Source organism: Lathamus discolor, chromosome 2 (genome assembly GCF_037157495.1).
Source record: "Lathamus discolor isolate bLatDis1 chromosome 2, bLatDis1.hap1, whole genome shotgun sequence".
Classification (NCBI taxonomy): domain Eukaryota; kingdom Metazoa; phylum Chordata; class Aves; order Psittaciformes; family Psittacidae; genus Lathamus; species Lathamus discolor.
Genome location: NC_088885.1, coordinates 61,454,202 through 61,473,973, shown reverse-complemented (window position 1 = coordinate 61,473,973; position 19,772 = coordinate 61,454,202). Strand labels below are relative to the sequence as shown.

General features: G+C 36.3%; 1 protein-coding gene across 1 annotated transcript in view; it reads right to left on the bottom strand.

The window, feature by feature from the left end:
• Positions 1-240: 240 nt before the first annotated feature.
• The window catches only part of RECK (reversion inducing cysteine rich protein with kazal motifs), a 46,940-nt gene continuing 27,408 nt past the window's right edge, over positions 241-19,772 (bottom strand). Inside the window, exons 7-21 of the mRNA XM_065667157.1 lie at positions 19,185-19,218; positions 18,450-18,647; positions 17,781-18,048; positions 17,336-17,515; positions 16,192-16,404; positions 15,448-15,584; positions 15,006-15,146; positions 13,824-14,012; positions 10,498-10,620; positions 9,817-9,988; positions 7,692-7,884; positions 5,383-5,593; positions 4,000-4,073; positions 2,413-2,568; positions 241-1,479 (exon numbers count right to left, since the gene is read on the bottom strand). Coding sequence (XP_065523229.1) covers positions 1,261-1,479; positions 2,413-2,568; positions 4,000-4,073; positions 5,383-5,593; positions 7,692-7,884; positions 9,817-9,988; positions 10,498-10,620; positions 13,824-14,012; positions 15,006-15,146; positions 15,448-15,584; positions 16,192-16,404; positions 17,336-17,515; positions 17,781-18,048; positions 18,450-18,647; positions 19,185-19,218 — 2,508 coding nt within the window. The 3' untranslated portion in view covers positions 241-1,260. The remainder of the gene's footprint in view (positions 1,480-2,412; positions 2,569-3,999; positions 4,074-5,382; positions 5,594-7,691; positions 7,885-9,816; positions 9,989-10,497; positions 10,621-13,823; positions 14,013-15,005; positions 15,147-15,447; positions 15,585-16,191; positions 16,405-17,335; positions 17,516-17,780; positions 18,049-18,449; positions 18,648-19,184; positions 19,219-19,772) is intronic.

Below are 19,772 nucleotides of genomic sequence, written 5' to 3'. Positions count from 1 at the left end.
GACACGTACATTCTTCTTCTACATTGAGTCTGACACTTGTAGCATAAACTTACTTGCATGTGACACAGATTTGGTTATACAAACAAACAAATCAACAAAACCCTAAAAACCCAATCCCCCCCTTTGAAACGTACTTTATTTGAAAACATTAAACTGTGTGTCACACATGTATGCAACTGCAGTTAGTTTTAAGGGTATTGCAGAATTCTCCAAAATTGCTTGCATTAATGTACAAGGATCTATAACAAAGTGTTTTATTAAAATAAAAAGCTTTAATACTTTTGCATTTAAGATTTAGCAGAAAATAACTGCTACAACCATGCTACAACAACATACACGTTCAAAAAGTTTTCAGTGCTTTCTTTCAAAGTTCAGCATTTTGGTAAAAATAAGTTTTTCTGTATATACTTCAAAAGTTGGCTATCATAATACTGATATAAAATACTTCATGTAGACTAAGGTCAGGTGCATAAAATACAGTAAGTAATAAAACATACTGTTTGTATAAACATTTAAAGTATAAATTTCATTAGATAACATGCAAATACTGCAATATTTTAAATGGCACTTAAATATAGATACTGAGATTCTTTATAATTTTGCATCCGAGTTTCTGAAATGTACAAAACTATAGAAGAACGTATTTCTTCACTGAAGTCAGGTACTAGTATAGAGCTTGATTGTCATTTTACGAGCATTGAGCCCAATGTCCTGTAAATCTTCACTAGTCCAAGTAAAGACGTCTACTGAAATAGGCCCACGGCTCATTAGTTTTCTTCATTATAAAATATGAAAGCATATTTACATGAGAACAAACTCTTAAATTTTTGGTAAATAAGTAGCAGCAATTTGTTTCTTCCAAAAAATGATGTTTAAAATAGGCGCGTGTTCTTTGTTGGCGCTGTTACGCATCTAAATAATATAGAATTAACATTCTTCAATAAACTCAAAACACTGTTTTCTTCATTGCTGAGAGAAACCCCTGTAAGATCCCTTCTTGCACAAATCATAAATCCATAATGTCAGAACCTTCCAAAGTATTTTTGTTTCCAAGATGAATAGACAACAATCTGATTGTGCTGAAACAGCCATCTGACTAGTAACCAATAAAAGAATAACCTTTTCAACATTATTCCAAATACGATAGTTCTTCATTGAAAAATATTAGTTCATGAAATCTTCTACAATTTTTGTTTCCTGGTTTAGTGACCAACAATTCTGAAAGTCCTTCACAATATAAAAAACTGCCATATTAATGCATTAAGCAGTTACATATATTAATGCTGACAAAGTGAATAAAAGGCTTATGAACGGGGAGTGCAGAACTGGCACCACTTTAACAGAAGGAGAAGAAATGCTAAATGACACTTGTACTTGAGACGCAATTAGAGCTGACAGTGGCACATGTGATGCTAATGTTGGACTGTCTGAATTTATCAGTGACTCTATCTTTTCTGCTTCTTTATTGCAGGCTTCAATCTGAGGAAACAAAGGAAAGGGTCTTATTTCTCTTTTTGCCATGGAAGAACATATCCTCACTGGTTTTGCACAAGTTAACAAGCAGAAAGTAAAAAATTAATCAACAGCTCTAAGATGATACTAATGCAATGCATAGCTAAAGCCTTTGTTCTATTGCTCGTAACTGCTCCTAAAATAATGCTGTAAGAACTCTGAGCTGCATTTGTTGGTTTACCTCTAGACTTTAGTAGTGTGAACATTAGGTTTTTGTTTGCTAGCATGAACTAGCTATGACACTGCAAGCTGGGCAGCTTACCGGAATGTTATTTCCTTTTTAGTGTCGTAATAGCATTTTGGGATCTCCCAGCACTTTTTACCGTGAGATGGAAAGGAATATTAAATCCAGGATGGTCTCAGAATAGTATTAACAGATCCTCTCTGGTATGAACGACTGCTTGAGATCAAGATGCTCACAACATATTAATAAGATCAGTATATGTGATGTGCTTCAGCCTGATATCGCATATGTTTCAATCTACTTTAACCTTGACACCAGAGACAACCATTTCATGTGCAAGTATACTAATAACATATAATTAATATTCATTTAAGAGGCCAGTAAAGATATTTTTATCAGTTTATATTTTCTGTTATTTTAGCCATAGAAAGTTGAGAGTTCTGCATTTACTGATTTTAAAACATACTACTTTAACCTTGGCTTTCCTTCACCTCTCCCCTATAATTACCCACACTCAAAAGCCTCTTATGAGAAAAGGAGAATTCTCAAGACACATTTTACCACCCATAACAGTAGCCACTCAGATTTGGGTCAATAGAGAAATCCCCTCAGATTCAGTACACAAAACCCCACAAAACCTGCTATATTGAAAAATTGTGAAGTGTACACACATGAAAATGAAGTCCATGCCGGCTGAACAAAGTAACGTGATTTACCTGCAATGGTTTGGGGTTCTGATCCACAGGAATGATGAGAATCACAATTTCAGATTCTATACTTAAGTATCCAAACACATCACACTGCGGCACTGAGACATGCAGGCGGATTTTTTCAAGTATGTCAAGTACTGTTATAGGCTTTTTATTTGTTACCTGGAACAAAACCAATTACTTCATGCATGATGTGACAGTATGGGAGATTACATTTCTCCTCTTCAGTTTCAATAACTTGATGTCATGCCAGAAAATTTGTTTCAGCCATTAAATGATTCACTTCTAATCTCTACCAAACCCCTAAATGATTCAGTGATTCTATGATTCTAAAACATCATTATAAAAAAAAAATCCTATCATTCTAAAAAAACCTGAAACCTAAACCCAGACCCCTCCAAAACCATGAATGAATCCAAAAACTTGAATGTTTGAGAGATCACATATTTTACACGTAAAGAGATATGTATGTTTATATGAGTTCTGAAAACTTGAAGACTGTGTATTGTGGTGTTAGGTGAGCAAGATGAGAAAGTCAGCAAGACTGCCCTGCCTCTCCTCCCTGAACTGGAGAGTCCAGCAGCATTCAGCTGGTGGAAACTACACTCCTGGGGATGTTACAAGTCAGCTGAGCAAGCTGCTCGAACTGGAGTTAACTTGCTTTGAGCAGGGGGTTGGACTAAAAGATCTCCAGGGGTCATGCTCAAGTTACATTACTCTGTGTTTTGACAGTTATCTCTACTTCTAAAGATACAAATTAATGTGATTTTATACTGTTTTCTTGAAATTCTTTCTTGATATTTAAAAACTGTAAATTGTGCAGATGCAAGCATGAGTTGTTTTGCTTTACTAGGCATGATCATCATACTGCTCTATTTTGTTGTGATCACATGCCAAAAATCAAGCATCCTGCTCTGTTCCGTATACTGAAGCATAAAAGCAGGGGTCAATGAAGTGCAATCCTTTTATACACCATATGGGGAGTCTGTTGTGTAGCATGTTATATTCACTAATCAACATGAGAAGATCCATCTTACACTGGAGGTTTTCAGAAAGCAGCAATGAAGGATGCTGGTGTCTGACTTAGGGAGATGTTAAATTAAAATCCAGCATTCTAGCTGATGAGCAGCAACATCAGTGACAGCTATCCAGGTAACCCAAAGAATGTAAACCAATCCAATTTAAAACATAGACAATGTCAGAACTAAGTTCCGTACGTTAGGAAATTAGTGAACTAGCAGAATAATCTTAACAGAAAAGCCATAAATAACAAGTATACACTGTCTTTTACAACCATGGGATAGATGCATTTCCCATCTTGTTTGCCTTTACTACTAGAAGACATTTAAATTGCAAACTTGAATGTGCTTGTTTGTGCCTACTCTGTTTTGCTTTGCATTCTAATTCAATTTCTATACCTCAAATTGGGAAATAAAGTATAAACAGTATAAAGAAAAAAACCCCAAACAACAAATCACACACTACCTGCTGAAAAATAATTGGTTTTATAATGTGTTAGCTGTTCAGGAGAGAGTATACAGTAACTTGGTTTTTCCATGTACCATTTAACATAAGGCATGATAAACTACTTACCCTTGCAAAAGTATCCAGCTTGTCTTTGTCATACAAGATTCTCAGCATTCCAGCACAGAGTGGACAGCAGGCTCCTATGTGAGTAACAAAAATATCAGGAAAAAAAAGCAAACAGACTTCTTTTTCAAGTAAACAGACGTCAATAATTAAATGTTAACTGAGAATGAAAATAGCAAAACTACCAAAGCAAAGTAAATGTTTCAATTTGACAGCAGAATTGCGCTATTTCTAAGATTTTTTTAACGTTGAAAACATAATGCAAAAGCAATCACCTTTCATCAGAGTTACTACTATCAATATGAAGCAACAGGATGAATCTGCATTTGTTCAAAGATGATACGTTACTGTAAGCTAAGAACCACAGGCACTTTGTGTGCAACAAGACAAGGATTTGAATGGATGCATGCATATGCACCTACAGAAATAATGCAAGAGCTAAAATAGCTAGGATATGACAGAAACAATTATGCACATTGCAAACATTAATTTCTGTAATGATACCATGTTGGAGATCAGAATATTTATAAAATAAGGAGGGAAAAATGTCTTGTCTGACAGATTTGTGTTTAACACAAACGCATGTCTTATTTCTTCTACTGTCCTTCTCACCATTTCAGAAACCAAAGGGCTAATATTTCAACTTTCTACCATAACTGTGTATTTAATTTACACTCCCCACTTACATCTAATTAACAGAGTGATTTTTATGATATTAAACATGATACCAAAGCATGAACATCTCTTTTCAAGCCTGTAAATGAGAAAAACGCATAAATCTCTTCAAAAACTAAGCTTGCTTTGCTCTGTGTATTATGTTGATAGCTACTGTTTCACAAAGGAAGTATTTGTGATAACAAAAAACCCCCACAGTTCAGAAGAGCACAACTGCAGAACTATTAATACTGTTCCTCTTTCACAGCGCTGTAAATACATACGGTATCTTACTCTGTCTTCTAATTAAATATCATCTTTGTTCGTCTGGGAACTGTATTGTGATGACAGTTTGGCATTCCAGTGTGGTATCTCTGCTGCCACTTATTAAAAATTACTCATTTGATTCCCAGTGACATTTTACCCTAGACACTACAGACGTCATTTGTTTCCCCCAAACCATTCCTATGGGTACAGCTGCATGTTTCTAGGCTGAAGGAGCATGGCTCCTAAAGCCAGGGCCTTTCCCCACCAGAATTACTGGGATGAGTCCTTATACTGCCTTGTTCTAGCTGTAAGTGAAGATCTCCATTTCATCCTTTCTCTTAGAAGTCTCAAAGACATTATGGAACATAATGTTTTAAAGCATAAGTTTTGTTCCAAATATACACCTGTTTATACACATAGCCTGGAGGCTCCTACCTGCAGTAAACTTCCAACAAATTAACATACCTGGTGCAATAACCGGTTTGCAGCCAGTAGCAGAAAGCTGGGGACATTTAACAAAGGCACACTCTGTATGAAAACTGTAGTCTGAGAGAACACCTACAGCCTGACAGTGTCCGTAATAGTCAACAGCCACACGGTCAGAATAGGCAGCACAGACGCTGCTGTAGGTTTCGCCATTATGTCCACATACAGGTTCCACTGATTTGCAAAACGGCTGAAAAACACAGCAATGTTTCAAAGATCAGTTTATTCATGCTATAGAAACTTCAGAGTCGTTTCAAAATTAGGAAAAACAAAGTTAATGGGAAGTTGCTGCTAAGATGTCTGTCAAGCATTCAAAACAGCAGGAAATCAGCATAAATAATGTGCCAGCTTATAAATGGGTAATAAATGCAAAGAGTAAGTACTTAAAGGAGGTGACAGAAAAATGTAAGTTGGAATCTGAGAAATGTACAGCAAGACATATTTTGGGAAACAACAATTTTTTTCTGCGTTTCTGCTTAAATAAAATGACCATTTAATCTACACTTACTAAGTTAATCAGAGATTATTTTAATTTTATTATGCAATAAAGTCTATTTTATTCATTTACCAGTAAAATATTATTTGAATGTCTTATTAATAACTTACTTACTCCTTCCTCTCCATGTGTTTGTGTTCTCAAAACCTAGTGTGTGCATGTATTTCTAAGACATTATTTGAGAAGCTAAATTTACTTTAAAAGAATAAGATCCATTATAAGATACCTCTGTCAAAATACTTCTTAAGACTTTTACAGCTAAAAAATACACTTATTATGTCCCTTTTCTCTCAGTAAAAGGTATCTAGCATGTCGTTCAATTCACACACATGTAAAAATCTTAGAAAATAGTCATATAGTTTCTTCCCATCCTGCCTGTGCATATATATTAGTTCAACACATTCAATAGGTCAAATGCCAATAAACTTAAGCTTTTGAACATGGACAAAAGCAGATGGAATTGTTGACTCTTTCCAGACAAGGTATGATTAGTACTTTTGTCCAGAGTCTTGTGAAATGACAGAACTCATTCCATAATTTTTTGCTAAGGTCTAAATATTAAACTAGTATTTCAGTAAGTCACCATAGCTATGCAATAACTGTATATCCTCTAAAATAGACAGTTACAGTTTCTATGTTACACACCTAACCTAACAACAAAACATACAGAGGACAAGTAACTGTGAGCACTCCAAATAAATACTTTAATATCTTGCAGTCGTCTTTCCTATAGAAGCAAGAGTGAAAACTTTAAGCTACTGGTGTCAAAAACTTTGTGAACATGGATACAACTAGACATACAGCTGCTGGAGAAAACACACAGCCATGCAATATTCCTTTGATTCTTACTGTTCAAGGGCTGAACATTCTCTGAGTATCTCATGAGATATCTGATGTGCAATGAGAAGAATTATCTGTACTTAACGAGGTTGCTGAAAAAGGGCAAGAAAAAGAAGGTATAAAGACAGAAAAGCAGAAACTAAAAGTGGGTTAAAAAAGCAATAGCATTTATAATACAGAAAAAGCCTGAAAAAATGTTCTGTACTTATAAGAATATCCATCAGTTGAGACCAAGAGAACATCTTAAATTAATCTCCGTAATTTGAGAAAAACCTGGAGACACATCGCCTATCAATGGTAAAGCCAGAAACTTTGAAAGAGTAGCTCCTGACTTGTGACAGAACTAGCTTGTCTACCAACACTGTAGGAAGTGGTGGGATGGAAGAAGTAAATCTTATCCTAATCTTTCTCAGGGATTAATATGAAGACTAATCCAATCCAGATAAAGAAAGTATTACAGAATGCTTAGTTTCCAACAAAACTTAGGTGTAAATAGATCCTTAGTAAACCTGGGGCACAATCACACATAACGCTGAAGACTTTCTATGACTGGGCATTAGCATTTATTTAAAACAAGTTCAAATTGGTAAAAACTAGCATTTAACTAACCAAGGAACTGTTCTCATTACTGCTAATGGACCTCAATGCAAACTTTAATACTGGAAAATATAGGAAGAGAATATAAATATCAGAGTATTATTCCCAAGAAAAATTATGTAAAGCTTGTGACTGGTTTTGAGCCAACTGTTAACTAAAGCAGAGAAACAGCTGGCAAAATTCTGAATATAATTTTGGTTTTGTTTTTTTTGGGTTTTTTTTGGTACTAGTCAAGATTACATTTTTAAAGTACTTTCAATGAAAACATTTTTGTAACGTATAAAACCCAGAATATTTTGAAGTTGAACATTAAAGAACCGAAGATTTGGTATTTGTTGCTAGAACCGCTTCCTACCTGGCATGGTCCTCGGTATGCTAAAGTTTTTCCTTTTTGGTACAAAGTACACAAGTTATTGTATTCCACATTGTCTGTGTCACAAACAGGATCCCGTGTCTGGTCGCAATTTAACTGCCTTGGCACACATTCATGCTGGCTACATTCAAACTTTCCAAAACTAGTCAGGCAAACTTGTTTCTTTGGTATGCACCTGCATAAAGTAATAATAACTTCATATAAACATATTCATAAAACATTCTGAAAGGCCAATTTCAGGTCCCATCACAAACCTGGAAATGGTTCACACCATGTTCAGTCAATGTATGTGAACACTTCTGCAGATTCCACTAAAATTTAACTCTCATACCAAATATTTTTCAAGGGACTTTTTGAAAAGGCTTGGATAAACGTCTTTTCCTACTCGGAAGTTTCATTTTGTAAATGCATATTTAAGGAAAACTAGAGAAAACATAAAAACTGAATTGCAAGGGAAGGACATTATATTGCAGAGGTCTGGTCTCAGCCTTCCTTGAGAAGGTAGTGAAAACAAAACTTACAAGATCATATGCTTTCAATTACAAATATTAATTGGATTCTGGCTTTGTAGGTTAAGTATACTACATCACATCCAATCTTGGGGATGACTGCAAACAAATGGAAAATCTAGTATTAACACCATTTTCTTTTTTTGCCATGTCACCCCTCTCAAGCCTTCATAGGTAAGAGCAATAAACAGTAGAAATTCTTTCCCCTTTATATTGAATATGTACCTTCCATAGTCTTATCTGCAAAAAATTTGCCATATGCCCTGGAAGACGTCCCTCCGCTAGAGAAATGCCAGCCAATAGAGTCTGATGAATAGACTGATGAAAGGCCAAATGGCATTTTTAACAATCTCCTGTGTATAACAACAGTGCTGCCACTGGAGTACATTTTCCCAAGTGCTGCTGGCCTGCGTATTACACATATTCCTTTTATGTTAGAGAAGACTCAGAAATTCTGAGATTTAAACATTTTATGAGTGGAATGTAAGATCTTAAATAGATTTTAAGTGCTTCAGAGACACTTTAAAATGAGCATGTTTAGTTTACACTACGTTATCAGACTGACCCAGAAAACTTGTACAGACCCTTACTGAAACCACAAAATGTGGTTCTAAGCAAAACGGTATTCTGCAACTAAAAAACTTCTCTGTAATTTCCAAATTAAAAATATAAAAGCAAAAAAGTGTATATCCACAATGCAGCTTTGAAATTCCAATTTTTAATGCCATAACGGCTACTACAACTACAAAACTACAGTGGTTTTGCTGCAGTTTTCCCCACCAAGGAATTTAAAGTGCAGAAAGAGGGAAAAAAAAATGCTATAATTGGTTTTCATGAAAGCGCAGTATTACACAACTTCTTATGGTGGCTTGCTTTCAAAACAGAAAAAAGTACAAATTCAAAGGAGACTGCAGTATTGCACAACGCTGAGAAAATTGAAGACAGAGACCAAGATTATGAGCCACAAACTCTGATTTCTGTAAGAAAGGTCATGCTTTCTTTTCTCAAAGTACGTTAGGAGACACTAGTACAGAGCATTTAGTTTTAGTATGTCCATACACATTTGACTTTTTCTGACATCAAAAATCCAGAAGCTATACAGACATAATTTTCAAAAGGTTCAATCTAATTAAAAAGAAACCCAAGCATCCCAGAATGATTGGTATTTTCCTATTTTAGAAATCAGAAGCATGTATTATTGACTGAATAAGCAAGACTGACTCCAAGTCAGGTGTGGGGTTTTTTTGTTTTAAGCTGTTAGAAGAAGATGTGAACCAAAGGAGTAAAAAAGATACAACCAGTTCAATAAAATCTGATTCTCCCACTTTAGAAAGGATGCATTGATTATCTTGCTGTAACTGGTATCTGCATAACGAATTTAAATGATATAGCATTACAGAAACGGAACCAAAAACTGTCAGTCACTACAGTCCATTACTAACTGTGATAAACATAAAGAAGCTACTTCAAACAGTGTTTTTATTGGAGTATCCCAAAAATAGAATGTTACTACAATATACAACACATTGAAATAAAAAGTAAACCTGTTTTGCAAGTAGAAGATGCCAAAGAAAAGATTAAAACTATTCTGGTTTTACCTCTGATTCTTATTACAAGGGTTAGGGTTACAAGGATCCTTGGAAATACATGATCCAAACTCAAACTGATTGTCTTGGAGCCCAACACAACGAGCTATACATGCACTTGGATACGTGCGTCCATTCTGACCACAAACTGGTACAAACTGATCTACGCAGTTACATGGTAAACCTGTAAAAGCAAGACACAAAACAGGAATTTCATTCACGCTTATTTTCTGTGACAGAAGATACACAAAGGGTCACTAGGACATCTTTTCCTTCTAGCAAATGGAAGGATGTGCCATATCTTCAGCCAATTTCTCCCTCCTGTATTTTAGCAATGCTGTAGCACATACACGCTTATAAGTAGTGGCAAGGGAAGTCTGCGCCCTGCCTTCTTGCTGATTCTACTCAGCTTTCTCCATTTTCTCTCCAAACTCCCTATCTCTTGTCCTGAGTGGCATTACCCTGTCTCTATCTATTTTTAGATATTACCTGAAATTTTGTTTTTCGGTACTGTTGGGGTTTTTTTTTAAATGTATGCATTTTTTCTGCAGTGCAGGTTGGACATGAGGAAAACAAACAGTTAAGAGAACATCATAATAGTAAGTTACCAGGTATTTTCCATTAATTGAATTTAGAAGCTAATCCTTGCTCTAAGAACATTAAGCTTACAGTTTCCATGGTTTGGAACATTACCTGTAAACTTCCGACGTTCATCTTCTGAACTATGCTCAGTTAGACACTGACGTGTAGAACATATCAAGTTTCCAGCAAAACATGAACAGACATTACAATCTATATTAAAGGATGTTCCATGGCCTTAAAATAAAAGAAATTAAGTAAATGCATACAATTAATGCGAATATACCAGAAGACTATATACTCGTATGTATTACATAAATATTACATTTTCATTCTGAATTGCTCATGGGATTTTCCCTTATTCAGTTTATTTTACCCCCGCAATTTCTTTTTTTTCTTTTATTTCAAGTTTTACTTTATTCATTTAAAGTTTGTTCTCAGGTGGTTTTGATTAAACAAGGAAGCACTTTATCCTTTCAAAGCTTGTGTAAGTTAGGTTTTCTCTTTTCTTCCTTTTTCAAGAACAATTTAAAGCTGCAAAAAGAAATATATTCAGAAAACAAAAGAAGTGCTAGATAAATTCTGGCTAGCAAGCTCCATATTTTTTAAAGGTAAAGCTTTTATAAGGATGCATTCTTCTCCTAAATTAGTTTTATATAAAACTGCTAAACTTTCAACCACAGTCTCATATCTAACGCATGGTAGTGCTCATTTCTTTCCTTTGTGTGTACTTTTTGTCAAGAGGTAAAGAGTGCCAATGCCTCATTCCAGTCTTCATTGTTTTGCAATATCCATTAAAGCCATCATTTCAGTCTCAACAAACAGTACAAGTTATAATGCTGCTTTGTCCAAAGCAGGGAACAAGAAAGACTGTAGCAAAGCTGAACAGAAACCCAGATCTAGATTCAGCTCAAAACACACACAAACACTGAGAGGTCTATGTTCACCCACTGGCTTTTGGAAAGGAGCTCTTAATAATGCAATTAACACCACCAGAGTTGCTTTCTAAGGATGGCGCAGTCTGCCCAATTTTTGCTTTTTGTAAGTTAGTAACTTTTTCATACATGAATCAAAAATTGGGAATATTTATTCAATTTAGCCATTCCAGTTTGGTTTTGTGAACTGTCCATATGACTGCCCTTCATTCATGTTGGTGACAGCTGATTGATCCATAACCAAATCAGTTATTAAAGACTACCAACAAATACACAGCTCTTCAAAGAAACAGAATCACAGAATCACAGAATCCCAGAATCCCAAGGGTTGGAAGGGACCTCAAAAGATCATCTAGTCCAACCCCCCTGCAAGAGCAGGGTAACCTACAGTACATCACACAGGAACTTGTCCAGGCGGGCCTTGAATATCTCCAGGGTAGGAGACTCCACAACCCCCCTGGGCAACCTGTTCCAGTGCTCTGTCACTCTTACAGTAAAGAAGTTCTTCCTGATGTTAACGTGGAACTTCCTATGCTCCAGTTTACACCCATTGCCCCTTGTCCTATCACTGGATATCACTGAAAAAAGCCTAGCTCCATCATCCTGACACCTACCCTTCACATATTTGTAAACATTGATGAGGTCACCCCTCAGTCTCCTCTTCTCCAAGCTAAAGAGACCCAGCTCCCTCAGCCTCTCCTCATAAGGGAGATGTTCCACTCCCTTAATCATCTTTGTGGCTCTGCGCTGGACTCCTTCAAGCAATTCCCTGTCCTTCTTGAATTGAGGGGCCCAGAACTGGACACAATATTCCAGATGCGGCCTCACCAAGGCTGAGTAGAGGGGGAGGAGAACCTCTCTTGACCTACTAACCACTCCCTTTCTAATGCACCCTAAGATGCCATTTGCCTTCTTGGCCACAAGAGCACATTGCTGGCTCATGGTCATCCTCCTATCCACCAGGACCCCCAGGTCCCTTTCCCCTTCACTATTTTCCAGCAGGTCAACCCCCAACCTGTACTGGTACATGGGGTTGTTCTTCCCCAGATGCAAGACTCTACACTTGCCCTTGTTAAATTTCATCAAGTTTCTCCCCGCCCAACTCTCCAGCCTGTCCAGGTCTCGCTGAATGGCAGCACAGTCCTCTGGTGTGTCAGCCACTCCTCCCAGTTTTGTGTCATCAGCAAACTTGCTGAGGGTGCACTCAGTTCCCTCATCCAGGTCATTGATGAAAATATTAAACAGCACCGGTCCCAGCACCGACCCCTGAGGAACTCCACTAGTCACAGACCTCCAGCTAGATTCTGCGCCATTGACCACAACTCTCTGCCTTCTTCCTTTCAACCAGTTCTCGATCCACCTCACTACTTGATCGTCAAGCCCACACTTCCTTAGCTTATCTATGAGGATGCTGTGGGAGACAGTATCAAATGCCTTACTGAAATCAAGAAAAACTACATCTACCGCTCTACCACCATCCCTCCACCTAGTCACTTCCTCATAGAAGGCTATAAGGTTGGTCATACATGACTTCCCCCTCATAAAACCATGTTGGCTGTTCTTAATGACCCCCTCATCCTTGATATGCCTAGTGATGGAGTCAAGAATAAGTTGTTCCATCACCTTTCCAGGGATGGAGGTAAGGCTGACCGGTCTATAATTACCCGGGTCCTCCTTCTTGCCCTTCTTATAGATTGGTGTGACCTTTGCCATCAGCCAATCCTCAGGCACCTCGCCCGTTTCCCACGACTTACCAAAGATGATGGAAAGTGGCCTAGCAATGACCTCCGCCAGCTCCCTCAGCACCCGTGGGTGCATTCCATCCGGACCCATCGATTTACAGATGTCCAGATTGCATAGCTGAAGAGTAACTGTGCCTTGCAAAATAAGGCAATTCTCTTTAATCTCTTTTAAAAGGGTTGAAATTAAGGATTAGAATATTAGAGAAATATTGCAGGGGCACAAGGAAAATCCTCAGCACAGTCTCTGGACATCCAATGCTATTAAAAATAGACTAAGAGTACCCACAAAATTGGAACTGAGGAAATGGGCAACCATTCATAGTTAGTTATACTATGCTTAAAGCTCAAACCTACAGCATGCTTAAAGCAGATCTATTTGGTTTATTGTTGTTGCTTCATCCCTGGTGCCTACTGGCTCCTCCCAGAACTTTTTCCATCCTCAATCCCTAGAGCTCCCACCAGCCAAGTTCCACCAGAAAGGAAGCTACCTATTACCAAGTACCATAAAATGCAGTGGATGTGAGGCAAGTCAGTGACCTTCTGGTTAAAAATATGCTGCAATAGGAACACTCTTCACACAGGACTTATATTGGTTGAGACATATAGTTCAGTATTGATTTAAATAATGGAACTCTCCATTAGAATTAAACAAATATTATGTATAGGAATGCAAACATTAACTTTTCTGTTTTCTGACACTCTTCATTCAGATCCTCTAGGTCTTTATATGTTAAATGCATTATTATGAAGTTCTAATACTTACTTTTTCTCTGTCCTCCAACAATGCATGATTTTTGGAGGTCAACACAACGCATTTCCATGCAGTTTTCTAGCAATCCACTGTGTCCACATGTGCAAATCTTGTAACAACCAACATCACCAGCTGAGGATGGAACCTGAATAAGTGTACCTTGACGGACAATAAAATCTGAGGCTTCTCCCAGTTTGCAACCTTAATAAAATGAGAAATTTTAACTCGTATTTAGTAAACATTGTGACAAGAACCACTACCAAAAATAACTACTACTCTTTGACTTGTGAAAAAGCTAAGGTGTTCCTTACTCTTGCCCGTCAGACAAATTCACACATTTCCTAGAGGCAAGATGTAACACAAATAGAAGATACTTGCTTGAGACAATGTCTGAAGTACATGTAAAAATACCAGTCTTTCTTTCAAAAGTGAGAATTCCAACAATTCTGAAGAAATTTCATTTTCCACAGTTCTGTAGTAGTATGAAACATATGTGATATAACAAATACCACATACGTTTCACTCTCTCCAATACAGAATGTAAATTAAAGGGTCTCACAAGCAAACCCCAGCCATTTCCCCTCTTTCATGTATTTTATTGTATCTTCCTTCCCTACTTCTACCTCTTACGTGAACACTGAAAGATAAAGAAAGGAGAAAGTGAGAAAAAGCAGGAAATCTAGGTTAAAGAAAAAGAAAAAAGAATAATAAAAAAAAGGTTTTAAAAATTGCAAGGAAAAAAAACCCCCACATAAACAAAATAGTAGATTAAAATTACCCTAGAAGTGATGAACTACAACAAATTCCCCACAGCTTTCAACCAGTAACAAGATCAAATTCAAACAGAAAAGTCACCCTCCAAACCTTTGGAGGAAATAAACTGTCTCTTCAAAAGCTCTGGGTGAGCTTGTTTTCAAATCACTTTGAATGACTTTTTCATCAAGTGAAAACAATACAACCTCTATAGTAGTAAAGCTTTTTCTGATGTTATGTTTCAGTGGGCAATAAAAACAAATACACTGAGAAATGAAAAGGGCAAATAGGTAGGCTACAGCTTTTGAAAACACTTGATAATTGTGATAACAGATCCCCTGAGTTATTAGCCATTCACTTTCAAACTTTCAAAAAAAACCAATGTAGGTAACACATGTTTACCAGCAAAACTCAGGTAAACAGAAATCCAAACCCCCTTACCTGGCACACACAAGTACGGAAGACACAGTTCTCCAGGCTGACATCCTTTTCTATTTACTTCACATAACTGATTAGCTGCACATGGATTCGGATTACATGGATGTGTAACATCTTCTACAATGTTACCTAAAGAACTTGGGCCTGAAAAGAGAGTATACAGCATCTAGATGGGCTTAAATGAGGTTTATTTTTCTTCAGTAAAGTATGGCACTTCTAATACTCAGTAAAATAGCATTTTTAACAATTCTGTCGAATATTTTTTTTACCACTACCAAAGCAGCCTTGCCACATACACCCAATACAAGAAGGAAGAAATGTAATGAGCTATGGCAATTAGAATTTTCTCTACTATTTAAAAAGAAATAACAATTATTAAAAGAAATTGCAATCATTCAAAGTATCTTGGTTTCTCATTTTATTTCATAGGTATGTTGATACTTACTCAAGTATGTATCCAATGGGATACAATTCTCTAGGTCATCTGTTGGAGATAAGAGCTCACAAATACTTTCAGCTGAGTGGCCTTCAGGGAATTTATTATGATCTCCACATTTCTTCAGTATTTCCACACAATCTGATCTTCAGATAAATAAACAAACAGAACTTCATGAACTCTACTCGAATCCACAACTTTCTCCTTCTGCCTTACAAAGAGCACTACTTTGGGCTTGGTGATCTTTATTATCTATGGCATCGTATGCTGTATCTTTCAAGACCAAGCATTTCCTTGATTTACTGATGTCTAATATGAGTTGAAATCTATCTCTGTACTATTAACTGGCTTTTCTCTACCCAAACACTTACTTTCAAAATTTATTTAAAAGAATCAAAAAAGCAAACTCCTTTTTCTCTTTTTTTCCAGACCTGTCAACTGAGAATCATCAGTAGGTCCCAAAACCAAAAAACAGGAAAGGTTTTATAGACACCACAGAGAGCCAAAATCCCACCAACAATAAATCAACTTTACAATGGAAGAATATACATCCATCTCATTAACTGGCAGTCATCTTCCATTTACAGTGATGGAGATTCAAGCAATGGCAACTAAGCAAGCTCATACTCCTGTGTTTGCCTTGCCATATTTTCCTAATGTAAGTCAAACACAGTCCTACACCTGCTTTTTACTTCTCATTAATATTCTTAGCAGAATGTCTAAACCTTCCTCCCTCCACCCCCCAGTACTTACTTGCAGATAATACTTCCTCTGGATTTGCTGTGGCAAGGTTTAATCTGCAGTGAGCAGGCAATTGCTTTCCACATTTCTGGTTGGCATTTTTTAATATCAAGCACAGGAATATTTATAAATGGCATCTTTATACTCCCCTTTTCCCATAGCTTCATGTCATTCATGGCTCCCTGGTCTGACTGAGTATTGCAGCTCCTAAAAAGTTCTGTTGGTCTTAAAAGAAGAAGTTAAGATATGGCATGTATATACGAAAAAGACCACACATTCTACCTTCCACCATATAAATTCTGCAACCTTTACACAGATTGCTTCTTGTGGCATAAAGGAAATGAATCTCTTCAAGTAAGATCAAAATGAACTTGAATTCTGCCTTTAAGGAAAATAAGCTCTTTAAAACTCAAGGCTGAAACTAGTTTCTCACCACACCTTTTAAATCAAGTATCACTTAAATTTTTCTTACCTGAAGAAAGTTGCTTTAAAAGCAAATATCTTACATATACTGAATATCTGTGCAAATGTCTCCTCGTGAATCACTAATGCAAGGTGGTTTATCATTCATATCTGCCCAGGCTGCATCTATCACATGCGTGATTCTACTACTCATATAACAATCATGTCACTGTGTACTATTTCAAACATAATCCAGAGATCTTTTTTTAAACTCAAACTATTTAATTTGTAACCTTGTAATTACTAATTCAGATACCACTTTTAAATCATCCATTTTACCCTATTGAGTATAAAGCTACAGAAGTATCTATGAATGTAAAGGAATTTTGAAAAAGAGTAACATGTAAATTTAGCAAGCATTTTAACCTTATTTATAATACACAGCATTCCACCAATCATGGCTTACTTGTCTATACTGTAAGACAGAAATATGTTGCTAATACATTATGACATTTTACAAGTTCATGGGTTAGCTTTTATTCTTGTAAGTTTTGTTATGTCTGTTGGTAAGTATATTTCCAAAAATTTATTCTAAAGAAGAGCTATTTATTTTCAAAGTACTTAAGAAAAAAAAAAATATTTGCAGAAAGACAGCTACATATGATCTTGAAACAGGCCTGAAAAACATTTTATTTCATTTTTAAAATCAAAGCACAGGTATTCCTTTATAAAATATTCAGTGTCTCTCTCCTACCTGTTATTAAAATTAGTGCAGTAAGTAAGATTTCTACAGCCCAGCTGACAAGGTTCTCGTACATCTGCTAAACAGGTCAACATGGAAACTTCAACTGCATTATACTCACAAAAACGATCAAATTCTTGCCAGCTCTGTGAATTGCCCCAGCTCGTGCTATAAAGTTTAGTGCAGAGCTCTCTGGGGAAAAAAACAAAACAAAACAAAAACAAATGAAGAAAATAAAATTAGAAGAACAGCAGCCATTCAGATACAGCAAAGCCCATTGTTTCTTAGCTGATGGTAACAGCCTGCGCTCAGTGAAGAATATTGTGTTAGCACCCACAAAATCTGGAAGAGAATAGGACTCTATTTCATCTATAAAGCAAGATTTGGGCAAAGACCTAGTACAAGACAAATTCTGAAGCATTTTCGCAATTGGAAACGAGGGTAGGGAGATACTGACCTACATGTGGAAGAATTTGCCTTAGAACAGCAATGGAGCTTAGCTCCATCAAGGCCTGTTGAAGGTGGAGGGTGCACAGTGACTCCTGGGTGAACAGATCTTGAACTTTCAAGAAAACATTGCCAAAGAGGATCCTGAGGGAGAGGCATTGTTTTACAGCCTTCTATAAGACCATCAACAATTTCAAGCTCTGTTTTCATTGACATTAGAATTCTTTTACAAGCAGTCTGACACGTATAGTCTTCTGCTCTATCACAGCAATACAAACCTGTTGAAAAATTAAAAACAGTTAATGATCAAGCACATAATAACAATCAAGATGCATGATATAATAGCTCTCAGATTAAAAAAAAAAAAATGTTATAAGGAGGCTCCCCCCCAACTAATCTCAAATAATGTTGCTTCTTTTAAATGCAAAGAGAATCAACTCTGGAAAAAAACAGCACCAATATATAGAATCAAAATAAATTATGTATCAGTAATGCACCTACAACCAAAAGTTGCCATTATTTAAATTCATATAATTGCAATTACAAAACAGAAATACATTAATGCAATTTATACAACAGACTAATACAATAACACATTTTATATAAAAAGTATATGCAATTCTCAAACATTTTCAGTATTTTTTATAACTTTTAGTACAGAAGGATTTCTTCTACTTACTGTCTGTAGGATTTCTCATTGGGTATGACTGTGTATAGTTGTTCACACAATGTATAAGCTGAGGGCTAATAGATGCACAGTAGTTTTCAACTGCTTTAATTTGTGAAGGACCGGGAGAAGAGTCTGTTCGAAAAATTGCTTGACAATATTCCCGACAGTTTGTATGATGACCTGCATAACTGCAACAGACTGACCCCACTGGGGAAACAAACAACAGAAAAATCTATGGGTTCCTACACAGAGAAATAAAGAAACAAGCACGTCTGTATCACACACAGCGATTAAGGTACTACAGCCTCTGTATTCAGAATGGCTGGGATTATCTGTAACTAGCCAAATCACATTTGTTTGTTTGGCTGAAGAATAAAGTCCCTAAAGCTGTCCTGAACTCAAGTTCACTGATTTCATTTTACATAGCCAGACAACAGGCAACAAAACACTTGCAAGACTTCATCTAATCACTTAACACTCATTATATAAATGAAGCAGAAGAAGAAAATGAGCTTCTAAGCAATCACCAAAATAGGACAGAAAAACCCCAAATACAGATATACAAATTAAAAACTTCTATAAATTATATGAACAGCCCAATCCCCTTATCACTTGAGCAAGGAAAGTTATGCATGTGGTTTGTTCTTCCATGGAACTGAATCCATGTGATTTCCCACATTTTAGAGAAAAAAGGATAGAACGATATAAAAGAAAAACAAGATGAACTATTCATTACATACTTACTTTCATTTCTGTTAATACAACTAAAGAGAGCATTCTGAAATCAAAACAAAAACAGTGTTATAAGCCAGAAAACTTCAAATAAATATTTAAGTATCCAGTTACTTCTTAGAATGAGCTAATAACTTTGTTATTATTTGTTCAAATTAGATTGGATTAAAACAAAGACACTATACAAAACCAATGAAAGTAGGAAATTAGAAGACCAGGGGACATCTGAGTTCTGTGTGCATTTGTAGCAAAATAGTTAAATATTCAAGCCAAGTGTATAGGAAGACTTTCCTGGAGTAACTTATAAACAGCATGCTATAATAGACTGTCCCAAAATGTTACTTTTTTAATGACAATTCCAAAGATTCCACATGGGGAAAAAAAAAAAAATCCCGAACTCTGATAGATGCACACATACCAATAGAAAATTCCTACAAACTAACTCAACAACAATGTATCTTAAAAGCCAAAAGATGCTATCAACTCCTTCAAACTGCAGCCAAAAAGTACAGCTGGGGGATAGCCAACATGTTAAATGACAGAAGAAGGGAAATACATACACCTGCTGTTTCATTTCAAAGGACTCTAATCCATAGAGTA